At 41.3% G+C, this 27,696-nt stretch overlaps 1 protein-coding gene and 1 non-coding gene across 2 annotated transcripts; both read right to left on the bottom strand.

The window, feature by feature from the left end:
- TRNAF-GAA lies at positions 9,437-9,509 on the bottom strand. The gene has a single exon. It is a non-coding gene; the product is annotated as a tRNA-Phe (tRNA).
- On the bottom strand, positions 10,332-12,303 carry LOC109850635 (LRR receptor-like serine/threonine-protein kinase GSO2). The gene has a single exon (XM_020420689.1). The coding sequence runs from the start codon at positions 12,272-12,274 to the stop codon at positions 10,499-10,501; it is 1,776 nt and encodes a 591-aa protein (XP_020276278.1). The 5' UTR covers positions 12,275-12,303; the 3' UTR covers positions 10,332-10,498.

Genomic DNA, 27,696 nt, shown 5'->3' with positions numbered 1-27,696 from the left:
TTTATAATCATGCTACAACCTTAAACTAAACAAATAAGCTTGAATACACGATGACCACTGCATGTATTACCATTGTCTCTGCTCTAAGTTCCATAACCGTGGGTGAATATAACTGGCTCCCTTCAATGAACATGTTCAATAACAAGATAGTTAAGATTGATAGGTGCGTGGAATACAATCAATTCAGATGGGTCATATATGAATTACCTAGGAAGGCATGCAAATGCTGGTGGAGATAGTCTTCTGGCTTACGTTTACACTGTATAGCTATACAGTGTTAACGTAAGCCAGAGGACTATCTCCACCAGCATTCGCATGCCTTCCCATGTGATTCACGCATGACCCATCTGAATTGATTGTATTCCACACACCTATCAAACTTAACTATCTTTTTATTGTACAAGCTCATTGAAAAGAGCCACGTGCATTCACCCACAACTAATGGAACTAAGAGCAAACACATAAGGGGATAACGTCTTCATCAGCGTGAGGGATACCCAAGATCTTCATCAGTGTGCGCAAACCTCGTCGCCATGACCTTCATCGGCATGAGGACTAGCGTTGATCTTATGGTTTTAATGGCGAAAGGAGAACTTGTAGATTTTGGGGAGAGGGTAGCAACCTCTTCAGATTAAATGATAGAGGGTCAACAGAGAATAAATGATAGGGGATATCGAGGAAAGATTGCGCCGAAATGATATCTGCGCTATCCTGTAGTTGAACAGGCGAAGGATAAGAGCCCAGGTTATATTAACTCTCCTCCTTGGGAACTAGGATCAACATTGAATGCAGTAGCAGAGAATATCCTTCGGTGACCGTGACAACCAAGCGCAAGTGAATAACAGTAAGAGACCTAACAGTAAACATAACATTCAATCGATAAACCTAGCAACCAAATAATAACCTTAACATCAAAACCATGACTGTAACATTTGTAACGATATACTTGACAATAAATCCATGTGCATGACAATAAAACGCTAAACTATATAGGCTCGTTCGAGTATAAGATTTCTTGGATTCTGACTGTATGATAACATCAACCATTTGAATGCTAATAACCTTATCTATTCCCCATTGTTAATTCTCTAAGTTCCATAAACTGTGCTTGAATATAAATGGCTTCCAACGAAGAGCTTTCCAGCAGCCTGTTAAGGTAACGGAAAGCTCTTTGGAGAAAGCCATTGCTATTCAAGCCCATGCGATGGAACTTCGAGATAATGACAATGGGGAATATATAAAGGTAATAATATTCAAAAAAGTTTAATGCTATCATATGACCAGAACCCAGAAATATTGAAGAAGTCTTCATAAGCGTGAGGGCTAGCCGTGATCTTCTGGTTTATGAGATTGGAGAGGGGAGAGCTTAGGATGATCGAGAAAATAGTGAGGACAAATAGAATGGCGGTGATGAGAAGATAAAGAAGATGTAAAGGTGAGGAGAAATGTTATATAGTTCGGTTCTGTATTGGAACAATTCGAGGGATGGTGATATTACTCTACTGCCTTGGGAACTATGAAATGCATTGAATGCAGTCAAATCAAAAATATCTCGGTAATCTTGACAGCCAATCGCAAGTGAATAATAGTAACCTAAACAACAAACAAATAAAACTGACAACAAAGAGCAGGTGGATAACAACCAAGCCATAAAACATAACAGCCAAGCCATAAAACCTTAATAACTTTAACATTAAAGTGATAAACTTGACAACCAAATAATAACCTTAATAACCAAGTCAAAACTTTAACATTAAAGTGATAAACTTGACAACCAAGTAATAACCTTAACAACCAAGCCAAAACTTCAACATTAAAGTGATAAACTTGACAACCAAATAATAACCTTAACTACCAAGCTAAAACTTTAACATTAAAGTGATAAAATTGAAAACCAAGTAATAACCTTAACAGCCAAGCCATAAAACCTAACAATTTTAACGATATACTTGACAATTTTAACAATCGGTGATACTGACAACAAAGAGCAGATGGATAACAGGTGTATAACAGTAAACTTAACATTCAATCGATGAACTTCAACATTAAAGTGATAAACTTGACAACCAAATAATAACCTTAACAACCAAGTCAAAACTTTAACATTAAAGTGATAAACTTGACAACCAAATAATAACCTTAACAACCAAGTTAAAACTTCAACATTAAAGTGATAAACTTGACAACCAAGTAATAACCTTAACAACCAAGCCAAAACTTCAACATTAAAGTGATAAAATTGAAAACCAAGTAATAACCTTAACAGCCAAGTCATGACCTTCTCACTTGTAATGATATACAGGACAACAAATTCATATACATGACAATAAATGCTAAACTATATAGGCTCGTTACAGCTTGCACGATTGTGACCCTTCATGTTGCATCGAGAGCACTTAACAGGTCGGGTGTTCAGCGACCTGTTGTTTATTCGTCTAGTGCATGGTCTGCCACGTCTTTTTTTGGTGAGAGGAGGCTTCAACACTCGCTCTTCTGGCGGTACAAAGCGCTTCTCGTAATCTGGGATGGGATAGATGATCGGTGCACAACTTGCTCTGAATGCGTCAACAGTCATGTACCAATCACAATATTGGTAAATTTTTCGTCCCATCCATGTAATTGCAGCGCATACATGTTTGCAGGGAATGCGGGTGATGTCCCAGGACCTGCAAGAACAAGTCCGATTCTTCAAATCTACGCGGCAAGTTTTATTGGACTCGACCTCCACAATATCTTCCGTCGAATGTTTAATCGCCAAGCAGCTACCATGCTGAATGTTATCACTCAGCACCATCTCTGCTTCCGGGCATAAGTATCCAGACCATTTCTGACCCAATAGCCTCCTTTCATGCATGCGTTCCATTATTTGCTTCCATATGGTCTCAACCAAAGGTAAGATTCGCAACAATCGTGCTTTTCTTATCCAGTTATTGAAGGACTCAGCAACGTTTGAAGTAACATGGCCATACCTTAACAACAAAACACTAACATTAACAATAAAACCATAAACTAAACATTAAAGGCCTAACCTTAACAACAAATATCCTAAACTTAACAGCAAAACCCTAGCAGAATAACTCTAACCATAACAATAAAAATCTAACCTTAACAGAAAACTGTAGGATAACTCTAACCTAAATAACTATAACAGTGCTGTAACAAAATAACGTTGGGACCAAGCTATCTTACCTTATACCAGGAAAATGCGTGTTTGCCCATCTCTCCGGGGAGTATTCCATTACAGTGACGTAAGCCCTGTGATCGATCCCTGCCAATTCTTTCATGTCATTATCCCATTCAGATATTATGAACTTATAAGCCGCAGATTGTAACAGCTCGCCCAACGTAGTCGCGACATTTGCCTTGTGCCCAAAATCCTTCATATTCTTTTTGAAATTCTCGACTAGATGCAGAACACACCTTGAATGGAATGCATCTGGAAAGAATTCCTCGACTGCTGTCCTGATACCCTTGTCGGCGTCTGAAATCATTACCAGTCGATGTGGAGGTTGGTAAGGATTTTCCCTATCATACAGTAACGTCCATAATCCTTGTAAGAACCATTTCCAGTTAACCTCATTCTCTTGGTCGCATACGCAATAAGCTAGGGGAAATATTCCCTGGTTGCCGTCATACCCAGTAGCGCTAAGTAGTATGCCTCTGTAACGATCTTTAATAAATGTTCCATCCAAAAACAATAGAGGCCTACACCCAGCAATGAACCCTTCAATACAGACATTATAACTAATGAACAGTCGCTTGAACCTCCCGTCATCAGCATCAATAACAACACGACTCCCTGGATTAGTTGCATGCACCATGGATTCATACCTGCATGAATATAACAACAAAGCAGTACATTTAGCGAAGGATTCATAACCATAACGAATGATCTTCAAACTTCACGACCAACACGCATACTTAACAACGAACCAATAACTTTAACAACTAATACGTATAGTTAGCAACCAAAACGTAAGCAGTAGATTTAGCAAAGGATTCATAACCATAACAACTGATCTTCAAACTTCACAACCAACACGTACACTTAGCGACGAACCAATAACTTTAACAACTAATACGTATAGTTAGCAACGAAAACGTAAGCAGTAGATTTAGCAACGGATTCATAACCATAACAACCGATCTTCAAACTTCACAACCAACTCGTATAGTTAACGTCGAGCCACCAACTTTAACAACTACTACGTATAGTTAGCAACCAAAACGTAAGAGTGATTTTAGAAGAATAAAAAAGATAAGGATCATCTCAGTGAATCGTAAGCCTCATCATCGTCACCGAACAGGTCCTATTGAGCTGTCTCCTTGCTCCACCACGCTTTACTGTAGTTAATCTTGATGCCAAAATTAGAGAGAATGTCGTTCTTAATATCGACCGCACGAAGATCTGGCCTAACCTTCAAAATAGCTTGTATTTGGCTAGCAATGAACTTCCTTGATGCCCTTGAGTTGCCAGCATTTGCTCCATGTTGACCGCAGGTGTGGGTAGACTCGAAATTCTTTATGGACATGATAGATGAATTTCTGAGCGGGGAAGCAAACAACATCCAAGGGCAACCATGTGTGTGTTTGAATCGGCAATAGACTCTTATGCGTCTTTGTTCATTGTGGTAAAAATCATACTCGAACCGTTTAGCAATTGAATAGTATTGAAGTGCTAATCTAACTTCAGCAGCACTATCAAATTTCTGACCAACTTCACGTATGGAGGTGTGCCACTCAGTTGGGATCTTTGTTTGGTGATTAAGCATGTCTTCCAGCAGCATGATCGAGTCGCCGGTGGGGTTGTCATTAGGAATACGCTCATCATTACAGGTTTGGGTGAACGTAGTATCTGCGCACCGCGAATTTTCTGTCGGTATTGTCCTGAAGTAGTAATAAAAATACATAGCCTTAGCAAAGAACTGATAACCTTAACAACGAACTCATAAACGTAACAGCCAACACATATCATTAACAACTAACCCTTATACTTAAGGGCAGACTCGTGACCTTAACAACAAACACATATACTTAACATCAAACACCTTATCTTAGCAACCAACTAGTATACGTAATAGCCAACAAATAACTTTAACAACCAGTGCTTAACATAACCTTGACAACCAACACATTACCAAAGAACCCAATCCATGAGGTTAACAACTAATAGCAAAACCTATCAGTGAACTCAAAAGGAAATCTGGAGTGTAATTCCTACGTAGTTTCCAGCGTAGTCTGCGTGTTCTGCGAAGTTGAGGATTCCGCAGCGGAGGTAGCATACAAATTCGCGTCTGTAAATCCATTACGCCGACAATACTCGAACATCAAATTTAAGTCGTCGTCATTGTCAATTGAAATACTGAATTTCTTTTCCCTTTCGCATATGAACTTCAGTGAAAGAGATTGCATTGGTATTTTAAGCCTTTCCGCCACTCGATATCTCAAGCTGATTATTTCTGTATTCTCTTTGATAACGACGAATACACCGTCACCACTTTTGTTGCTTTTTGCCTTCGTTAGCACGCATAGAAGAGATCCATCCGGCATTTTATTACAGGGAGTAGTTGAAGAATCGAAGAGGCTTTTATTGAGGAGAATTAAGTGGAAGGAACAAATTAGTTGGGGTAATAGAATGGGGAGGAAATCAACGATTTTAGCTTGAAGGGGAATATAGCTGGTGATAATATCTGGTGATAATTTTGGAGGAAAATGAGAACCCCCCCCAAAGTCATTCTAATCGCCATTTAATGCCTACAGTCGAAACGATGGGTTTCCGTCGTGAGAGGGCGACAAACACAGGCTGCGAAGGGTATTTTGGGCATTTCGAGCGGGGTTTAAACGGAGTTACGCCTGGGGATTCGTTTTGGGGGCTGGAAGAAAATCGGGGGCGGTTTTGGGGGGAAAAGGCACGTTGAAAAAAAAGGGGGGGGGGGGCAGAGCACGTTTTGGGTTGTTTTGGGGGTTGGAAGCAATTTTCCCTTAAAATTTTCTTCCATCCCTATTCACCAAAAAAACAAGAAAATTGATTTTTCTAAGTATGTGTCACATCATTCAATAATATAATGACAACTTATCTCATCTCATCTATTTTCTCCCACTTTTAAGAATGAACCAAACATAAGAAAAGAACCTAAACAAGGAAAGTGGAGGAAGTCATCAAAAATTACTCACATCAACCAATAATATGGTGACAACTCATTTTCTCCCCTACTTTCGGTTATAGCTTTGACGAACCAAACCTCTGAAAGTGGAGGAAAACATCAAAATTCACCTTCTTTTCCCCCACTTTCGGTCTTTTTTTTCGAAACAAAAACAGGCCCTGACAGAAAAATGAGCAAGGAGGGGGGGGGGGGGGGGGGGGGAGAACTGATCACACGTCTGATACATAGTACAGCCGAGTACAATGAGGGCATATATTGATACTTGAGACAATCTTGTCCCTATTGTCCTGTGAGATTCCAAGCGGTGATGCGTTTTTTTACATAATTAGTACAATACAGAGGCTAATGGATTTGTGGCCGGAATAGATTTCTAGAGGGGTTTTGCAATATTCTGAGATATCTGATCACATTTCTGATAAAAGAAGTTCTCCGAGCAAACTAAAGTATATATTGGTGTTGTGGACATTGTTGCCTCAATTGTCCTGTGGCATTACGTGAGGTGATGAAGTTTTTTTCATTATTAGAACAATACACTACTCTGATATCTAAAGGGTTTTTGCAATATTCTGAGATATCTAATCACATTTCTGATTAAACAGATGTTAAGGACATTGTTGCCCCATTTCGCTCACATGTTGAAACTACTAAAAATGACCAAAATTATGGGTTATAACTTACGAAATTGTGAATTTTGGCATCCGTAAAAGTATTTGCCGATGGGTCGAAACGACTAAAAATGATCAAAATCGTGGATTATAACTAAGAAATCGTGAATTTTGGCATCCATAGAATTATTGACAACATGTCAAAATGACTAAAAATGCTCATATATTTGTAGGTTATACCTCTCAAATTGTGATTTTTGGTCTCCACAGAGTCATTTGCTAAAGAGTCTGTTGATGTCCGTGAACACACAGTCGTTGAGGGTCTTCTGATGATGACGAAGGTTGGGAGGATAAGAGATGGGACCGACTCCTCCTCCGACTCTACGCCCGATTCTGCGCGCGCGGGGTGGGCTGATAGCCTGCACATGTAAGAATCTCAGGAGTACGGGGCTAATTTCCCCGTGGTACCTCCGACCATCAAGTCAGTCAGTAAACTTGAGGAGGGTTTTTTGAGAGGTCCCTGGGCCATTGAGGTCCTTGCAGGGGGTACTCTTATGGAATTAATGATTATTTTTTTAGCAAAGGTAAATTCAGAGCTTTTATCAAGAAGTAGCAGAAAAGAATCCTCTTTTTTTAACCTTATTTTCCCCCTTTTATAGCCCATCGCCCCTGGGAGTTTGTCCCTTCGGCTTTGATTATGCACATAAGGCGGTTAAGGGGTGAGCTAGAGGCTGAGTCATCTTTCTCCTTCCAGGTGTCGGCTGGCGATTGGGAGAGAAGTCATTCAAATACAGGAGAGATATGTCCCCTCAGCATCCTGGATTTGACAGATGAGGCAGGACAGAGGATAGGCCCGCTGCTCGGTTGTCCTTCCCTCTCCAGATAGCGGTTGGTGATTGGAAGGGAAGTCATTCGAGCCCAGAAGAGCATCATGGCGATCCTAGAGAAGTGACTTGTGAGTAGAATAAGCGGCTTGTGCAGGGGATTTGTCAGAGCGAAGATCTTGATGGGACTGATCAGTGCTGTTGTGTTGATTGATATCTGAGGTGAGCTTAGCTGGATCTTATCCCCTTAGTAGAGGCGAGTCGGTTCATGAGTTGTCTTTGTGATTTCCCGACTTGATAGCCGAGTGAGATTCGGGTCGAGTGTATAGTCGAGACGTCTGCGAGAGGAGTCGTCTTGATTACGAGGGACCGACTGGCCCCACACTTCGAGTCAGTAATGATGACCCTTGGTCAAAAATGACTCGTCCACTCGACTGGCCGATAGACTTGCCCTTGGCTAGGCTTTTGAGGCTCTAAGCTGGTTTGGACCATGGCCTTTTTTAGCCTATGCAGACAATCTTTCGGTATCTTTATCTTTGGATGGTAATTACCATAACATATACCTTGTATCATATTAAAGATATATTGATTAATTAGCATATGATCGCAATGAAATCATATTAAAGAATTTATTTTAATTAGAATAATTTTAAATGTAAGGGATTCTTTTGAACTTTTGTGAAAATTTTGTAATACTATGATTTTTCTTCATATTTTTTAAAACATAGGATATTTTTGCAAAATTTCTCATATTTGAAGTTTTTGGGTTTCAACGCAAAATATGCAATTTCTGAAAGTCTTTTTGAGTATTTTTTTCCTAATCTTGTGGGCTAATTTTTTATAAAATATTCTAACTATGTCTTTTGGATATTTCATGAGATGTGCAAATTCTACGGATTTTGAATATTTTCTAGCTTAGTCATTCACCCAGAACTAACATTTATCTTCTTAATTACGAAAACAATTTAGGAGGAGAGAATATTTCATAATATCATCTATTATCTTTATTTTAAATTTAAATATAAAGAAATGAATGATAAGATAAAGAGTTCTAATTTTTCACTTGTTAGGTACTTCAAATCTTTAGATAGTCAAAATTTTAAATCTTTGTATGTTTTCTCTAGTAAATAAAATTCGTAAGTTATGAGGTTTTCTATTTTGTAACTTCTAGAGAAGTTGATGAACTTGGAGGTTGCATAATTATCTAACTTAATATGATGCTTAACATATTTAAATCTATATACATATTAATTAGGATATGATAGGATAATTGAAGTTTATAACTATTAATATAAATTAATTAGGATAGGATATGTTAATAATATAAAATCTAAAAGGGTCAAGGGTATTTTTGTCCATGGAAAGTTTTTTTTAGCATCCACTTTTAAAGGGAGATAATTATCTATAACTTAATATAATATATAACATACTTAAATCAAATATGAGCTTATATCGGTATTAATTAGGATATGATAGGATAATTGAAGATCATATCTATTAATTAAAATTAATTAGGATAGAATATGATAATAATATAATATATAAAAGGATCAATGATATTTTTATCTATGGAAAGTTTTCCCAAACTCCCACTTTTAGATGGAGTATGATATGATATGATTTGATATGATATGACATGATTATACAACTTTTAAACTTAAAATTTTGAAAATAATATCAAAATAATCATGAGGTTGTATTGTGTTTAAGTGGTATGTATACAACTATTAAACAAAAAAAATCATAAAATTGTAAGGTTGGGAAAACTATAAGGTGTCTAAGTGGTATTTATAACACAACCTTTTAAACTGAAAAAATAAAATAAAATAATCAAAATTCTTGATGCGGTGAACGTGGATCGAACACGTGACCTTCAGATCTTCAGTCTGACGCTCTCCCAACTGAGCTATCCCCGCTGCATTTCCAAGAGTAAATATATTTCTATACAATGAGAAATCTCTTGTGGTGGCCTTTTTTTCATTGAGACACCATTTGGAGGGGAACACTGAATTTTCTCAAATAAGCAAAAAGTTTTTATCAATTTAGAAAAATGTCTGGAATTAATAATCACAACTTAGAAGCATATCAACTTAGTACGATTCAATTGGAATACTAAAATCCTTTTAACTTCAGCTATCAATCAGCTAGACGAAGCAGCCTAGAGATGAATAACATCAAGACTAGAAAAAGGTGAATGCATAGAGCATACCACCTAAATTTTGCCAAATTAATCAATCTTTTTACAACTGTAAAACCGAGGCATCTACACAAAGCAAAGGCCTTGTTCATTTTCTCCCCTTTCCAATTTCATGAGAAAAGCAGACTTACACGATTGCATTTTGCTTCTAATTAAAGTTGCACGCATAATCAACTAGATAACCAATTTTGACAAATATCACGCTTTATAATGCATCGTGAACCTTTTGTTATCTCAAAACAAGATGTAGGGTAGGGATTTCCTTCACAAGAATGCAGTTTGCACGAGGACGCATAAAACAGCTTTTCAGCACAGTTTGTTTGAAACTGAAAGCAATGCAATGAATTGTTAGCTAGCTTCTTCACATATATGATATGATATGACTAACTAACTAACGAACAGTACATATATGGTGTAATGGCAAGAGAGACTTAATTTAAAATGGTATCAGAGGAACCCATGTTTAAATCCCACTGATCATGAATTGAAAAACGAATTTTCTAAAAATTGATGCCGCTACCCAAGTAGCGCTAAAAGTAAATTAGTCAAGTGAGCATCAAGTTTTATTCCAGATAGGTAAGTTTATATTTGTTGATTAACTAGCAAAAGACAAGGAACTCAAAATCCATTAACATCAATGAACAGCAGCAGCCCCAACCAAAGTCAAAAGAAGCACCATTAACTAACTAGTGTAAGTCCACCATAGTACTACTTGCATGGTGGCAATGGCTCTCCGCAAAGTCCCGGATTCCCCCGGAACCCTTCGGCCCCAACACTGGCTTTGTGATTTGGTATCGGACCCGACAACCTGTTATCCGACAAGTCAATCAGGGTAAGCCCCCCAAGGTCCAACAACCCCACGGGGATCCGACCCGTTAACCCGTTTCTCGCCATCCTCACCTCCGTCAAACTCTTCATCTTCCTCATAGACTCCGGTATCTCTCCTCCTAAAGGGTTACCAGACACGTCAAAATATTCGACCCCCCGCATTGCTCGCCATTCCCCAATGTCCTCCTCTATTCCTCCGGTGAATCTGTTGTTGCTGAGGTCGAGCCTAGTCAACGTGTCCATACCCTTGAACAGCTCCAGAGGTAACTTGCATTCGAAGGCATTGTTGGATAAGTTGACAGAGTAAAGGTATTGCGTGTCGCTGATCCAATGTGGAATTTCTCCTGATAACTTATTGCTCGACAGGTCGAGATCACCGAGAGTACCGGTCAACGCCGACATCCAATCAGGAACGGGACCCACGAGACCGACGCCGGCCATCCTCAGCACCTGCAGAGGCAGTTTGCCTATCCAACTCGGAAGGCCGTCTAGGTTTAGGAGAGGGTTGAATGAGAGGCCAAATGATTCGAGATCAGTGAGCTTGGAGAGACTAGCAGGAACTGGGCCTGATAGGTTGTTTTCTGAGAGATCTAGGTAACTGAGCCCCATGTCGCCGAGAGTTGAAGGGATTCGTCCTGTTAATCTGTTGTTGGAGAGGTAGATGATGCTGAGGTTGCGGAGACTACCGATTGAAGCTGGTATTTCTCCAGTGAGCTGGTTGTAGTCTAGAAGCAAGCGCTCAAGGTGAGTGAGGCCTGTGATTGAATCAGGTATCTTTCCGGTTAACTGGTTACTGCTCAGGCGAAGGATTGCAAGAGAGGTCATGCCGGAGACAGATGATGGAATTTCACCGGACAGTCGATTTTGATCCAGATACATAACCTCGAGTTTTCTGAGGTTGCCGATGGATTCAGGAAGACTGCCAGAAAGCTGGTTCTGGGAAATATCAAGATACGTCAGTTCTCTGAGCATCCCGATGTCCAACGGTAAGTTTCCGCTGAGATTGTTGGTGTGAAGGTCGAGAGTGTCGAGTAATTTTAGATGTCCAATGGATGGAGGAAGGGAGCCAGAGAGCTGGTTTTCCGACATAGTAAGCTCGGTGAGATATCTAAGAGCCGAGAATATCAACGGAGGGATTGTACCAGATAGCTGATTAGAGCCGAGACTGAGCGTTCGCAAATTAACGAGATTACCAAAAGTAGAAGGAATTGGGCCTGTAAGATTGTTATTTTGAAGCCGAAGCTCGACCAGTGAAGTGAGTTGGCCGAGAGGAGGAGGAATGGATCCATGGAGGCATTTGAGACTGCTGAGATCAAGGAGTCGGAGATGAGAGAGACGAGATACCGATGAAGGGATCGTGCCGGTCATGGAAGTGTCCATAGGAGCATCGTCACTGGTGAAGACGCCTGGACGGCTGAGGTTGACGACGCGGCCAGTGGAGAGATCGCAGCCGATGCCTTCCCATTTGCAGCAGTCCGTGCTAATGTTCCAAGTGGCAAGGAGACCTACAGGGTCGTCGGTGATGCTCTTCTTGAATTCTAACAGGAACGAGTGATCATCGTCATGGCAAGTTGCTGATGACTGCACGAAGGATGGAGAGAAAATGGTGAGAACAATTATGAGCGGGAGGAGGTGGCTAGAGACTGCCATTGCCATTGATTGATGGATGTAGGAGGAGAAGGACAAGAGACGCTCTCACTATTTTTATAGGCCTCAACATAGTATGTGTGAATGCATTATCGTTTTGGGAACCATGGAGGAAAATGCGTACACGATATATACATTCATTACGGTTACCAAATGTGAGAGTTGAATGATTACTACAAACAAAATATTGTTATATTTGAGAAGAAGACATTTATTTGTTATGATGCTAATTGTTCTCAAGTTTGACGTTCACAGTGTAGCTAAGAAAAGTAAGGCAATTAATTGCTTTCGAGTTATCGTCAAATCCATTTAAATGCTTTAGTTTCTCCAGATACTAAATGTAGTCATACTAACTCCTCGAAATGTAATGTGCACTCAAATAATGCCAACTGTTGGCTCTAGGCACGAATCTCGAAATTTAATGATCCAACGATCGATATTATTTGAGTGCACATTTATCAACTCGGGTGTGAAAAACAATGTCAATGAGCTCAAAGTCCATTTATATAGAAACAGCGAACCCAGTCAAATTCAAACAAAACATCATTTATTCACTAACAAAAACCAAAGCCCTACTACTTGCATGATGGAAGTTGAGAGCAAAAATCTATGAATGCTTGAACTATAACCCTTGATTTTTGGCCAGTTTGGCGGTTTCACCCTGTGGGCAAATAATTTCGTAGAAGCCAAAATTCATGACTTCTTAGGTTATAATCCACAGTTTTTTGGCCATTTATAGTGGTTTTGGCCTGTTAACAAACAATTTTGTGTAGGCAAAAATTCACAATTTGGTGAGCTATAACCTATGGTTTTTGACCATTATTAGTGGTTTCGAACAATTTTATAATTTCAAGAGTTATAAAAAATAAAATTTGGGCATTTTAGTGGGTTCAAACCTTTAGCAAATAATTTGGCAGAGGATAAATTTCACGATTTTATGAGCTATAGCCAAAAATGTTTGGCCATTTTAGGTGGTTTCGACCCTTTGGCAAATAACTTCCCGAAGGTCAAATTTAACAATTTCATGAGTAATAATACATGACTTTTGGCCATTTTTAGTGGTTACTACACCATTTGTAAATATTTTGTGGAGGATAAAATTCACAATTACATGATCTATAACCCATTATTTTTGTCCGGTTTTAGTAGTTTTATCTCATAGACAAATAATTTCCCAGAGGATAAAATTCACGATGTCAAGACCTATAATTCACGATTTTTTTTACCATTTTTAGTGGTTTCAACCCATAGGCAAATAATTTCAAGGTGACCAAAATTCATTATTCCGTGATTTTATAAGCTATAACCTATGAATTTTGACCAATTATAGTTATTTCGAATCAATGGAAAATAATTTATTTAAGACCAAAGTCACGATTTAATGAGTCATAACTCACATTTTTGCCATTTTTGGTAGTTTCTACTATTGGTAAATAATTTTTTAAAGGCTAAAATTCACGATATTCTGAGCCGTGATATAGAAATTTTAATTATTTCCACTTGTTTGCAGATAATTTTCTAGAGTTCAAATATCACCATTTCATTAGCTATAAGTCATGATTTTTTGAAATTTTTAGTGATTTCAACCTGTTGGCCAATTATTTCCTGGTGGCAAAAGTTTACCATCTCATGGGCTATAACCTAGAATTTTTGGACTAATGATTTCGACTAAGGATTTCGACCGACAGGTAAATAGTTTTTCGGAGGCTAAAATTCATAATTTCATGAGTTATCCATGATATTTGGACATGTTTATTAGTTTTGACTCGTAGGTAAATAATTTCTAGGGTGCCAAAATTCATGATTTCATGAGTTATAACATATGATTTTTGGCCATTTTTTGTGGTTTCAACCCATTGAAAAATAATTTTGTTGAGGCCAAAATTCATGATTTCATTAGTAATAACCTATAATTTTTGACAATTTTTAATAGTTTTGATCCATATGCAAGTAATTTTATATAGGTCAAAATTCACGATTTCATGAGTTATAACTCATAATTTTCGACTGTTTTTATTGGTTTTGCCCCATTGGCAAACAATTTCCTACCTGAAAAAATTCTAAATTTTATGAGCTATAAACCATGATTTTTTATCGTTTCAACCTGTAGGAAAATAATTTCCTGGAGGTAAAAATTCTCGATTTCATGAGCTATAACCCATGATTTTTGCCTATTGCTAGCGGTTTCGACCCGATGGTAAATAATTCTTATGAGTCAAAATTTATAAATTTTATAAGCTATAACATATGATTTTGCATTTTAGTGGCTTTAACCTATGGGCAAATAATTTCAAAGGCCAAATTTCATGATTTTATGAGCTACAACTCGTGAATTTTAAACTTTTTCAGTTGTTTCGATCCGATGTCAGATAATTTCTCAGAGTCCAAGATTCACGACTTTGTGAGCAACAAGCCATGATTTTTTATCATTTCTAGAGGTTTCATCTCATTGGCAAATAATTTCTCGAAGGCTAAAATTCACGATTTTGTGAGTTATAGCCCATGATTTTTTACCACTTCTAATTATTTTTGCATTGATAAATAATTTCTAGTGGTTTTCACCCATAGATAAATAATTTCTTAGAGAAAAAGTTCATGATTTCGTAAGCTATGATCCATGATGTTTTTACCAATTTTAGTGGTTTGACCTGTTGGCAAATAATTTCTTGAGGGCCAAACTTCTCAATTTCATGATCTAGAAGCTATGATTTTTTTGACATTTTTAGTGGTTTTGACCCGTGGACAAATGATTTTGTGGAGGTCAAAATTCATGATTTCATGAGTTACGACACACGATTTTTGGACATTTTTAATAGTTTTTACTCAATCACAATTAATTTCATGGAGGCAAAATACCACCATTTCATTAGCTCTAAGTTGTGATGTTGTGACATATTTAATGATTTCGACCCAATGGCAAATTATCTCCCGGAGGTTAAAATTCAATATTTCTTGAGCTACAACCTAGGATTTATGGCCACTTTTAGTGCTTTTGACCTGTTGGAAAATAATTTCCTGAAGGCCAAAACTCACAATTTGTTGAGCTACAAATTATGATATTTTAAACATTTTTTAATGGTTTCGAGCTGTAGGCAAATAATTTTGTAGAGGCTAAAATTCATAATTTTATGAGCCGTGACACATGATTTTTGGATATTTTTAATGGTTTTCATCCTTTGGTAAATTATTTTGCGAAGGCCAAAATTCGCGATTTCGTGGGCTATGACATACGATTTTTTGCCATTTCTAATGGTCGTGACCCATTAGCGAATAAATTGCTACAAATTAAAAGTCACAATGTCGTGAGCTATAACCCATGATTTTAGCTTTTTTCTGCTATTTCAACCAATTGGCAAATAATTTCTCAGGGTCTAAGCTTCACGACTTCATGAGCTATAAACCACAATTTTTGATCATTTCTAGTGGTTTTTATTGGCAAATAATTTTCTAGATAATTTCGTGAGCTATAATCTACAATTTTTGACCATTTTAAAAGAAAACATGTCATTTCATCAATGGCTCTTCACTGAATTTCCATTTAAAAGAAAACAGTCATTTCGTCAATGCCAAAGTACTTTTTTGCTAAAGATAACAGGTTCTAATGGAGCATGTAAATTTGCATTCCAATGGTCAATCCCATTAATACATTTGGGATTAGGGTGACGTCTGCAATGAAGCATGTGATTGAGGTGACATATGTAATAAAGATGTGGGAAATTCTCAATAATAAGTATCTCACGAAGAGTGTTGAGAACAGGTTGCACTTGCTGCGAAGGCTATTCAGATTTCAGATGTCCAGAGGCACCTCACTAGCGGCGCATGTGAACAACTATACTAAGTTGTTGTCGGACTTGGCAAATGTTTATGAGAAGATTTCGAATAAGTACACGGCTATTATCTTATTGGGCTCCTTACCGGATGAGGAGTATGATATCTTCGTGCTCACTTTGTTGAACGGAAGATCTTCTATCAGCTATAGTTAAGTGACTAACGCTTTGATGAACTACGATTTGAGGAGGAAGGATAATGAGACTTCCCGCGCTAGTACTTCAGGCGAGACCTTATCGACGAGAGGAAGAAGCCCATATCCAAAAGGTGGTAATAGAGGGAGGTCGAAGTCAAGAAGCCGCCACCAATTAGCAAAGAACCAATGTGAATTCTGCAAGGAGCAGGGACATTGAAAGAGAGACTGTCCGAAGCTCAAGGAGAAGGAGAATGGCAAGAAAAAGGGCCCAAAGGCCAATGAGGTGAACGTTGCGAAAGACGATGATTCCGATGATCCGTGATTTTCTCTACTGATTACTCCGGAGGTGAACCATATGGATGCATCAGATTGGATGCTTGATTCTGACACTACTTATCATGTGACCCCTAGGCGAGACTGGTTTGCATCTATTGAGAAAGTCGACGGGGGGTGTTGTTGTCATGGGAAATGATCAATCCTTTGGCATTTATAGGATAGATACCGTGCGGATTAGGATGCACGATGGATTAATCCGTGAATTGAAGGAGGTGAGATTCGTTCCTCAGCTGAAGAATAATCTTATCTCAGTTGAAGCTTTGGAGGCAAAGGGATTCAAGGTGACTTTCGAAAATACTGTGGCCAAGGTTACTAAGGGATCATTGGTGGTGATGAAGGGAGTCCGCAATCAAAATTTGTATTATCTGAAGGGAAGCATCGAGATTGGCCAGGTTGCTTCGGCTATTTCAGAAGCGAACATGAGCAGACATTGGCACTATAGGTTGGGGCACACAGGTGAAAAGTCACAGCGGGCATTGTATAAGCAGGGGCTATTGAAGGGAAACAAGAGTGAAAAGATTGAGTTCTGTGAGCATTGTGTTCTTGGCAAGAAGACAAAGGTGAAGTTCGGGACTGACATTCATCAGACGAGGGGCATCCTGGACTACGTGCACACAGACGTTTGGGGTCCCACCAATAATGCATCACTTGGTGGTAGACATTGGTTCATCACTTTTGTAGATGACTATTCTAGGCGTTGTTAGGTGTACACCGTGACGAAGAAGAGTGAAGTCCTAGATTTGTTTGTGGAGTGGAAGAAGAGATTAGAACTGCAGACTGGGAGAAAGATCAAGACGTTACGATCCGATAACGGTAGTGAATATACTTCAGACCCCTTTCAGCAGCTATGTCGAGACGAGGGCATAGAGAGACACTTCACGATTAGTCATACACCGTAGCAGAATGGGGTGGCAGAGAGACTAAATCGGTCTTTACTAGAGAAGATCCGATGCTTATTATCACAGAGTGGTTGAGAAAAGATCTTTTGGGCTGAGGCACTTACATATGCGAGCCATCTCATTAATAGGCTGCCTTCATCTGCGATTGAAGGGAAAACCCCCATGTAATCCAAGAAGGCGCTGTTAATCCCTCGACGTGCATCATTTTGGCGAAATCACTAAGTGTGGTAGGCTTCTGCACATGAAAGAAAGGCTACGTGGTTCAAGATATTTTGTCAGCTGCTGAAAAGAGGCTACATAGGTCGGTCTAAGGTACCTGAACCAAATGACCGCAGGACCATGTAAAGATAACGGAAGAAGTCTGGCCAACAAGCAACAAGCGTAGGAGTGTGCTCAAGTGTAAGCGAGCGCTGTGTTCTCGGGTGTGCTGAACGTCGGATGAAGGTCGACCAGACCGCTTGTTGTGTGCTGAACTTGGACCGCTCGTCTGGGCGGGGATTGGACTTGTCAAATTTATAGTAAAAGGAAAATCCGTCGACTTTAGAAATCGTGAGGGTTCAAGTCCCTCTATAGATGTAGTAGGGAGAGCCAGCACATGACTATGACCAGCTCAAGGTATTCGGGTGCCCTGCGTTTTATCATGTGAGAACTGATAAGTTGGAATCTCGAGCTAGGAAGGTCATATTTGTAGGATTCAAACGTGGTGTCAAGAGATACAAGCTTTGGGATCCAGTTGATAAGAAGATTGTGCTGAGTAGGGACATCACGTTTGATGAGGCTTCTATCTTGAAGCTTCCCAGCTCTCATCAGGTGGAGAGCGACCCAACGGAGGAGATATTGTAGGTGGTGGAGATCGATGCAGCTTTATATTGTCCAGATGGTACAGTGTCCATTAGAGTGCTGACTGAGGTGACGCCAGACGAGCACGACGATGACACGGGGGATACGAGTATTGATGTGCAGGATCAGGGATCGACGGTTCAGGTTCAGGATTCGATTGTGGTTCAGAGACAGAGGAGCTAGAAACATACAGATGCCAGCACGGTATGCCGACACAGTTGCGTATGCACTTCTGGTGAAGAGTATCGATGAGTTGGTGCCTACTACATTTAGAGAGGCCGAGCAGAGTTCGGAGGCTGATTCGTGGTAGGTGGCTATGCAGGAGGAGATGGAATCTCTTCATAAGAACGATACATGGGAGCTTGTTGAGCTTTCAAAAGGGCGGGAGGCAATTGGTTGCAAGTGGGTATACACGAAGAAGGAGAGCATTGAGGGTACTCCATTGAAGTTCAAAGCTAGGTTGGTTGCGAAGGGCTATGCACAGGAGGAAGGTATTGACTATAATGAGGTTTTCTCTCCGGTGGTGAAGCACTCTTCTATTTGGATTTTGCTAGCTTTGGTGGCACAGTATGGTTTGGAGTTAGATCAGTTAGATGTGAAAATGACATTTCTTCATGGTGATCTTAATGAAGAAATATATATGACTCAGCCATTGGGATTCCGAGCTGCAGGGAAAGATAAGTTGGTTTGCAGGTTGAAGAAATCGCTATACGGTTTGAAGCAGTCTCCTCGACAATGGTATAGATGATTCTATGGTTTTATGATTGGTCATTCGTATACTCGGAGCCAGTTTGATCCTTGCGTATATTTTTGCAAGTTGAAAGGAGGTGCGTACATTTATTTGTTGCTCTATGTCGATGACATGTTGGTTGCTTCTATTTCCAGGTCGGCTATAGATGAGTTAAAAGTTCAGCTTTCAAATGAGTTTGAGATGAAGAACTTGGGCGAGGTGAAGCGCATTCTAGGGATGAAGATCGGCAGAGACAAGAAGAAGGGAAAAATTTGTTTGACACAGGTGACTTATTTGAAGAAGGTTCTACATCGATTCTATATTAGCATTGATATGAAGCCAGTTGGTGTACCTTTGGGAGCCCATTTGAAGCTTTCAGTTGGTCTTTCACCAAAGTCAGTTGAAGATCGAGAGTTGATATCGAAGACTCCATATGCGAGCACGGTTGGGAACTTGATGTACGCAATGGTATGTACGATGCCTGATTTGTCACAGGCGGTGAGCATGGTTTCAAAATACATACACGATCCAGGAGTGGGTCATTAGGACGCTGTGAAATGGATTTTGAGGTACATTCGAGGTATGCTCAATGTTGGTTTGGTTTATGAGCGGGACACTAAAGGTGGGCAGTTGTGCATTGGCTATGTTGATTCGGATTATGCCGGGGATTTGGATAAGCGCCGGTCTACGACGGGGTATGTGTTCACTTTGACCCGTACGCCGGTATGTTGGAGATGCACCTTACAGTCTATGGTGGCTTTGTCTACGACGGAGGTAGAGTATATGGCAGTTACGGAGGCTGTGAAGGAGGCTATTTGGTTTCGAGGACTTTTGGAGGAACTTGGTATATCACAGCGGTCTGTCACTATTCATTATAATAGCATGAGTGCTATCTATTTGGCGAAGAATCAGGTTTTTTATGCGCGGACGAAGCACATTGATGTTTGTTATCACTTTGTTCAGGATGTTCTTGAAGATGGCGATGTGGAGATTGTGAAAGTCCACATGAAGGATAATCCGACGGATATGCTCATAAAGGTGGTTCCGAGCAACAAGTTTGATCATTGTCGAAACTTGTTGAACATTCGTGATTGTTAAGGCCGTTGGTGGCCATTTGGGTGAACTACGTTTGTCTTGATTCCTTGGGCAAGAGGATACGTAGGTAGTCATGTTTGATGCAGCCGGTTTGTATTAGTTGATTTTGATGGGGAGATTGTTTGGACTCTCGTTCGGGTTCCCAACGTGTTGTGGATTGAGTCCGTTGTCGTGAATTGTTTCACGGCGTACTGGACACAACAAGTGGAACATTTGGATACTTTGGTGTCGACTCAGTTTTGGGAAAACTTCACCGAGGTGGAGAATTGTAAACGTGGGGCCACCACCACGTGAATGAAGGAAAGACGCGTGAAAGATTTGCGCGTGATCTCTTCACCCAACGAAGGCCCAAGGCCCACCCGAATTGAAATAGGAAAATATATATCAACTTGTTTTTTTTAGGGTGTGCAGGAGGTGCGTACAAAGGAGTTTTTGGTTTATTTGTGCGGCTGCGTAACAGAAGCAAGTGCAATGAGATTTTGTGAATTGGGTGTAGTTGTTTTGCGGCTGCAGGGAAAGCGCAACTGCAGAAGAAGTAAACGAAGCCGCTGACACTTTTTTGGGATTTGTGTACCTTTTTGAGAGAGTTATTTTGTGAGGGATTTGATTTAGATTGAGAGTGATTGTAAACCCTAGTTGTATTCTCTCCCTTTATTAGTAGATCTCCCCCCTCCTTGCCCTGTGGACGTAGGCAATTTGCCGAACCACTTAAAATTGGTTGTATCGCTATTTGTATGATTTGTAATAGCTTTTAGGTTCCCTCGACAGGTCAGTCCTAGAATTGATGAGAGGAAGAGCTGATATCTCACTTGGTTGAGATATTTTGCTTAAGGTTCTTGTTTCCTTTGTGAAACATGAATTTAATTATAAAGATCCCCCGGGGGAAAAATAGAGATGTCTCCTACGTTATCGGGCCTGAATATGCCGGCCCATTAGGAATTCTTCAAGCTCTAGCGGATGGGACCACAATTAGATCAGCTCTTCATAGACAAACTTGGGATTTGCGATCCCAGGTAAGATCGGTTCAGGATCATGGGATCCTTTTCTATCAGAGGGTGCGGGACGCTCGCGGAGTCCGTGCCTTCCGTACCACCACAGGTCGCCTATTGCGACCTGACTCTCTTGTTATGCTGCCGAAGTACTGCCGAAATTTCCACAAATTAACTTCAAATACCAAAGCATGTTCACAGCCATATGCCGTCTGGGTAGTCCACATGCATGATGCACACCTCAAGTAGAGGTACGGATGCGGTACATATGTGCTATAATAAGTGGGCCCATTTCGCAGAAGCAAACAAATTAACAGTACATGGTTACCTTATCCTTACGGCATGAACTTCAGCGTGTGTGGTCGGAAACCGTTCGTTTTGGTGAGTGCAGGCCCGCGAGCATCAACAAAACCATGGTTTCAGCCTAATGACCCCCCGATCTATCGGACTTCGGATTTCCAAAACCGGTAGCAGGTGGTATCTAGATTCTTTAATCAGTCCCTACAATTTAAATCACCATGCACAGGCAAACGTCGGCGCTGTTTCGAAAGCTAATAATTAATAACAACACATGCATGCGGGAATGTCTCCTGCTGCTGTATCTCATTTTCATGGCGGACTAGCTAGTCTATATGCATCTATAAAGCTTTTTGGGTTAATTCAATTTGGTTGGATGGCGGTGATCGTACGTAGTAGGATAAAAATCAAGGTAATAAATGCCATTTTCGATGCAGAGTTGGAGCAAGCAGGTGTCACGAACCGTCCCAATTTTGGCTCAATTGGGTGCATTTGGACTCACTTATTCATGGTTGGGTCCATGAAGATCCTAGGGTTTTCTAGAGTTTTCTTGGATAATAAAGGTATGATAAATATCTTGTATCTAGAAGCTTCTAGGAAGTCTCATTAAAATATCTAAGGACCCTTGTAAAAGCTTCTAGAAAGTCCCATGTAAATATCTAGGGAGATATTTTAGGAGAAGAGTCTAGAGACTCAATCTTAACCATTAATTGTAAGAACAATCTAGAAGGCTAATCATAGTCATCCATTGTAAGCTAGCCTTGCCTATAAATAGGGGCTAAGGCATCTCATTTGTATCAAGCAAGAGTTGCTAAGCAATAAAGCAATAAGAGCTTCCACTTCCACTCTTGAGTGTTCTCTTCCCTTCTCTTGAATGAGTGTTTGAGGGATTAGGCTGACTTAGCCATTCTAGTGAGGAAAAGAGTGACTAAGTGCCGCACGGGTTTGAGTGAGGTTTGTGGTGAAAGAATCAGCCTGTGACATTTGGTATCAGAGCCAAGGTTCAGAAGTGATAATGTCGAGCTCCGACCTTCGTTCCGAAGTACTTGGTGTGGTGGATCCGAAGGATGTTCCAAGGCAACGTAGGGATAAATCTCGTGACATCATGACGACGTTGGAGGCACGGTTGGCTAAGGTGGAGCTTACCGTGGCGGATAAGATGGAGGCTTTCGATGAGCGCATCAAGAAGTTGGAGTCTGCAGAAGACGAACTTCGGGAGGAGATGCAGTCGGCCTTGAATTCCGCTGTCGACATGCTACAGAAAGGGATCACATCCGTACGTGAGGAGTGTGCATTCTTACGGAGCCAAGGAGAAATGTTTCTGAAGGAGATGGCTGAATTTAAAGAAAAGTTCAGCCAATATGATGCTATCTTGGCAACTCGAGGTATGATTTCACAACCTTTCATGGCTAAAGATACTCCTAAACCGAAGCCGTATAAAGGAGCTAGGGGTGCCCGGGAGATTGATAACTTCCTATGGAACATGGAAGTATACTTCAATGCTGCCGGATATAGGGATGATGCAGCCAAGCTCTAAGCCATACCTCTCTATCTCGAAGACATCGCTACGTTGTGGTGGCGTAGACGATGCGAGGATATGAAAAAGGGTACGTGCTCCATTACTACTTGGGAAGAATTCAAGGCAGATCTAAAGCGGCAATTCTACCCGGAGAATGCTGAGGATGAGGCACGAGGTAAACTCCGTCGCCTTACTCAAAAAGGTTCAATTCGTGATTATGTGAAAGAATTTTCAGAGTTGCTGCTGGAGATCCCGGACATGGGCGAGAAGGACTCTCTATTCTCGTTCATGGATGGCCTCGCAGGATGGGCCAAGATGGAGTTACAAAGGCGTGGCGTTCAGACTTTGGCCCAAGCAATGCAAGTAGTTGAGTCACTGATCGAGTTCAAGAAGGTGAACAACCCGTCCAAGCCAAAGGATAAAAAGGGTATGCTTACTAAAGGTGGGGGAGAGAAGGATAAGCCATCCAAAGAGTTCCCACCTAAGTCAACGTCCGAGAAGGGTAAATCCTATGATAACCCTAAAGGAGGTGACCATTCAAAGAAGTTGGCATGCTACTTCTGCAGCGGTCCACATAAGGCTATGGACTGTCCCAAGAGGGCCAATCTTGCGGCCCTAGTTCAGAAGGAAGAGGAGAAGCAAAATTAGGAGACCCGAATCAATTCCCTTCATCTCCTCAATGCAATCAAGGCAAAAGTGGATACAAGACCTTGGGGGGCGATGTTCATTGAGACAACCATTTCCGGTAAAACCTTCAAGGCCCTTCTAGATACTGGTGCTTCTCATCTTTTGGTTTCTCATGATGTTGCTACTAGGTTGAATCTTAAGATCACCAAGGGAGGGGGTGTCATCAAAGCTATCAATTCAAGTCCCACTCCCATTGTTGGTATGGCTCAGAAGGTAGATGTAAGCATCGGAGAATGGTGCGGCCAAGAAGACTTGACGGTCGTGACCATGGACGACTTTGACGTAGTACTTGGCTTGGAATTTTTCGACAAGGTGAAGGCCGTGTTGGTTCCATACACCAACACAATATGCATCCTAGAGGGCAAGGCGTGCACAGTTCTGGTCAAGCGCGAGAGTGTGACTTCTAAAATGCTCTCGGCCTTACAAGTGTCCAAGGGCGTTCGTCGACATGAGCCAACTTTTATTACTACAGTCAAGGTGGAGGAAGACTCACACCAGGGAGAAGACGTGCCCGAGAAAATCCGAAGTGTCTTGGAGGACTACCACGACATCATGCTCGCGAAGCTACCAAGTAAGCTCCCACCTAGGAGAGAGGTGGATCATAAGATCGAGCTCGAGTCAGGAGCTCATCCCCCAGCCATGGGACCTTATCGCATGGCACCACCGGAGTTGGAGGAACTTCGAAAACAACTAAAGGAGTTGCTAGATGCCGGATACATTCGTCCGTCTAAGGCTCCATATGGTGCCTCTGTATTGTTCCAGAAGAAGCATGATGGGTCATTGCGGCTATGCATCGACTATCGGGCTTTAAACAAGATCACAGTGAAGAACAAGTATCCCATTCCTCTGATTGAGGACTTATTCGACAGATTAGGGCAGGCAAGGTACTTCACTAAGCTTGACTTGCGCTCGGGATACTATCAAGTACGGATTGCTGAAGGAGATGAACCAAAGACGACATGTGTAACCAGGTACGGCTCTTATGAATTCCTAGTTATGCCGTTCGGTCTCACCAATGCTCCAGCTACATTCTGCACCATGATGAACAAAGTGTTGGAGCCTTTCCTAGACCATTTCGTGGTGGTCTACTTGGACGACATTATGATTTATAGCCAAACCATGGACGCGCATGTGGAACACTTGAGGTAGGTATTCCAGGCGCTTAGAAGTAATGAACTCTATGTGAAGAGAGAAAAGGGCTCGTTCGCACAGGAGGAGGTCGTCTTCTTAGGCCACATTATTGGAGGAGGCAAAATTCGCATGGATCAAGCTAAGGTGCGAGCCATACTAGAGTGGGAGCCTCCTACCAAGGTGACAAAGCTGCGATCATTTCTAGGCTTGGTGAACTACTACCGAAGATTCATAAAGAGCTACTCAGCATTGGCGGCTCCACTGACAGACTTGCTAAAGAAAAATCAGGCATGGGATTGGAGTTCAAAATGCCAGAGGGCATTCGAAGCTTTAAAGAGAGCTGTGACGGAGGAACCAGTTCTCGCTCTTCCCAACTTTAGCAAGCCCTATGAAGTGCACACTGATGCGAGTGACTTCGCAATTGGAGGGGTGTTGATGCAAGAAGGACACCTCGTGGCCTACGAGAGTCGAAAGTTAAACGACACCGAGAGACGGTACACCGTTCAAGAGAAGGAAATGACGGTCGTGGTCCACTGTCTCAGAGTTTGGAGGCATTACCTACTTGGGTCCAAATTCGTAGTAAAGACAGACAATGTGGCCACCAGCTATTTCCAGACTCAGAAGAAGTTATCTCCTAAGCAGGCATGATGGCAGGATTTCTTGGCAGAGTTTGACTATGTGCTCGAGTACAAACCGGGAAAAATCAACTTAGTGGCAGATGCGTTAAGCCAGAAGATAGAACTTGCTGCTATGATAAGTCATCCTTGGAGCACCTTACTTGATCGTATTAAGGAAGGTTTGTCTCATGAACCTACAGCCAAGAACATGGTGGACTACGCAAAAGAAGGCAAAACTCGAAGGTTCTGGCTAGAAGGAGACCTGCTTTATACCAAAGGTAGACGGGTGTACGTGCCATTGTTCGGGAATCTAAGGTGGGAGATCCTTAAAGAATGTCATGACTCTCAATGGGCGAGACATCCAGGTGTGCACAGAACTCTAGCTCTTGTAGAAGAGACGTATTATTAGCCTCGCATAAGGGATGATGTTGAGGCCTACGTGAAGACTTGTCTTGTGTGCCAACAAGAGTATTATTAGCCTCGCATAAGGGATGATGTTGAGGCCTACGTGAAGACTTGTCTTGTGTGCCAACAAGAAAAGACAGAGCAGAGAATGCCGGCCGGATTGTTAGAACCATTACCTATTCCGGAGAGACCTTGGGAAAGCATTTCCATGGACTTCATCATGGGTCTACCCAAGTCAGATGGATGCAGTATTCTTATGGTGGTGGTTGACCGGTTCTCTAAATATGGTATTTTCATTCTAGCCCAAGCCAAGTGTCCAGCCGAGGTAGCGGCACCACTATTTCTGAAGCATGTGGTGAAGTATTGGGGGCTACCAAAGTCCATCGTAAGCGATCGGGATGGTCGCTTCACAGGAAGGTTCTGGACAGAACTCTTCAAACTCATGGGGTCAGATCTAAACTTCTCCATTAGCTTTCACCCTCAGACAGATGGCTAGACGGAGCGGGTAAATGCCTTGTTGGAGGTATACTTGAGACACTATGTGAGTGCCAACCAGCAGGATTGGGCGAAGCTACTGGACATAGCCCAATTCTCCTACAATTTGCAAAGGAGTGAGTCTACCGGGAGGAGCCCATTCGAGATCATCACAGGTCAGCAACCACTCACTCCAAACGCTATTGCTACAGGTTATAAGGGAAATAGCCCAGCCGCTTACCGATTTGCCAAGGGGTGGCAAGATCAGAACGAATTGGCACGCTCGTGCTTGAACAAGGCGGCAAAGAAGATGAAGAAATGGGCCGACAAGAAGCGAAGGCATATGGAGTATCAAGTTGGAGACTTGGTCCTTGTCAAGCTTTCTACATTGGATCGACATAAAGGGCTACACAAGAGCTTGATACGCAAGTATGAGGGCCCATTTCCAATCGAGAAAAGAGTGGGGAACGCGGCTTACAGGGTAAAGCTTCCCCCAACTGTGAAGTATCATCCGGTCTTCCATGTGAGCATGTTAAAGCCATATCATCAAGATACAGAAGATCCAGATAGAGGAAAGTCTAGTCAAGCGCCAACAGGGATTCGTATGGAGTTCGACAAGGAGGCCGAAGAAATTCTTGCGGATAGGACGGTTCGTGAAGCCAACAACCACCCAAGGTTAGAGTACTTTGTGAAGTGGAAAGGCTTACCCGACAGTGAGAACAGTTAGGAACCAGCGCGATCCTTGTGGTAGTTTGAAGACTTGATCAAGAAGTTTCGCCAGGAGAAGACTAAGCGATGAGGGCATCGCTTGGATAGGTGGGGGAGAATGTCACGAACCGCCCCATTTTTGGCTCAATTGGGTGCATTTGGACTCACTTATTCATGGTTGGGTCCATGAAGATCCTAGGGTTTTCTAGAGTTTTCTTGGATAATAAAGGTATGATAAATATATTGTTTCTAGAAGCTTCTAGGAAGTCTCATTAAAATTTCTAAGGACCCTTGTAAAAGCTTCTAGAAAGTCCCATGTAAATATCTAGGGAGATATTTTAGGAGAAGAGTCTAGAGACTCAATCTTAACCATTGATTGTAAGAACAATCTAGAAGGCTAATCATAGCCATCCATTGTAAGCTAGCATTACCTATAAATAGGGGCTAAGGCATCTCATTTGTATCAAGCAAGAGTTGCTAAGCAATAAAGCAATAAGAGCTTCCACTTCCACTCTTGAGTGTTCTCTTCCCTTCTCTTGAGTGAGTGTTTGAGGGATTAGGCTGACTTAGCCATTCTAGTGAGAGAAAGAGTAACTAAGTGCCGCACGGGTTCGAGTGAGGTTTGTGGTGAAAGAATCAGCCCGTGACACAAGGCGTAGGCATGACTCACAGCGAGCGAGCGAGCGTAATCCCTCCCGCTTTTTCTTTCAAAGCAAATTAGATATACTCCAATGCAATGT

The sequence above is a fragment of the Asparagus officinalis genome, chromosome 7 (assembly GCF_001876935.1).
Source record: "Asparagus officinalis chromosome 7, Aspof.V1, whole genome shotgun sequence".
Classification (NCBI taxonomy): Eukaryota; Viridiplantae; Streptophyta; class Magnoliopsida; order Asparagales; family Asparagaceae; genus Asparagus; species Asparagus officinalis.
This window is presented reverse-complemented; position numbering and strand designations above follow the sequence as displayed.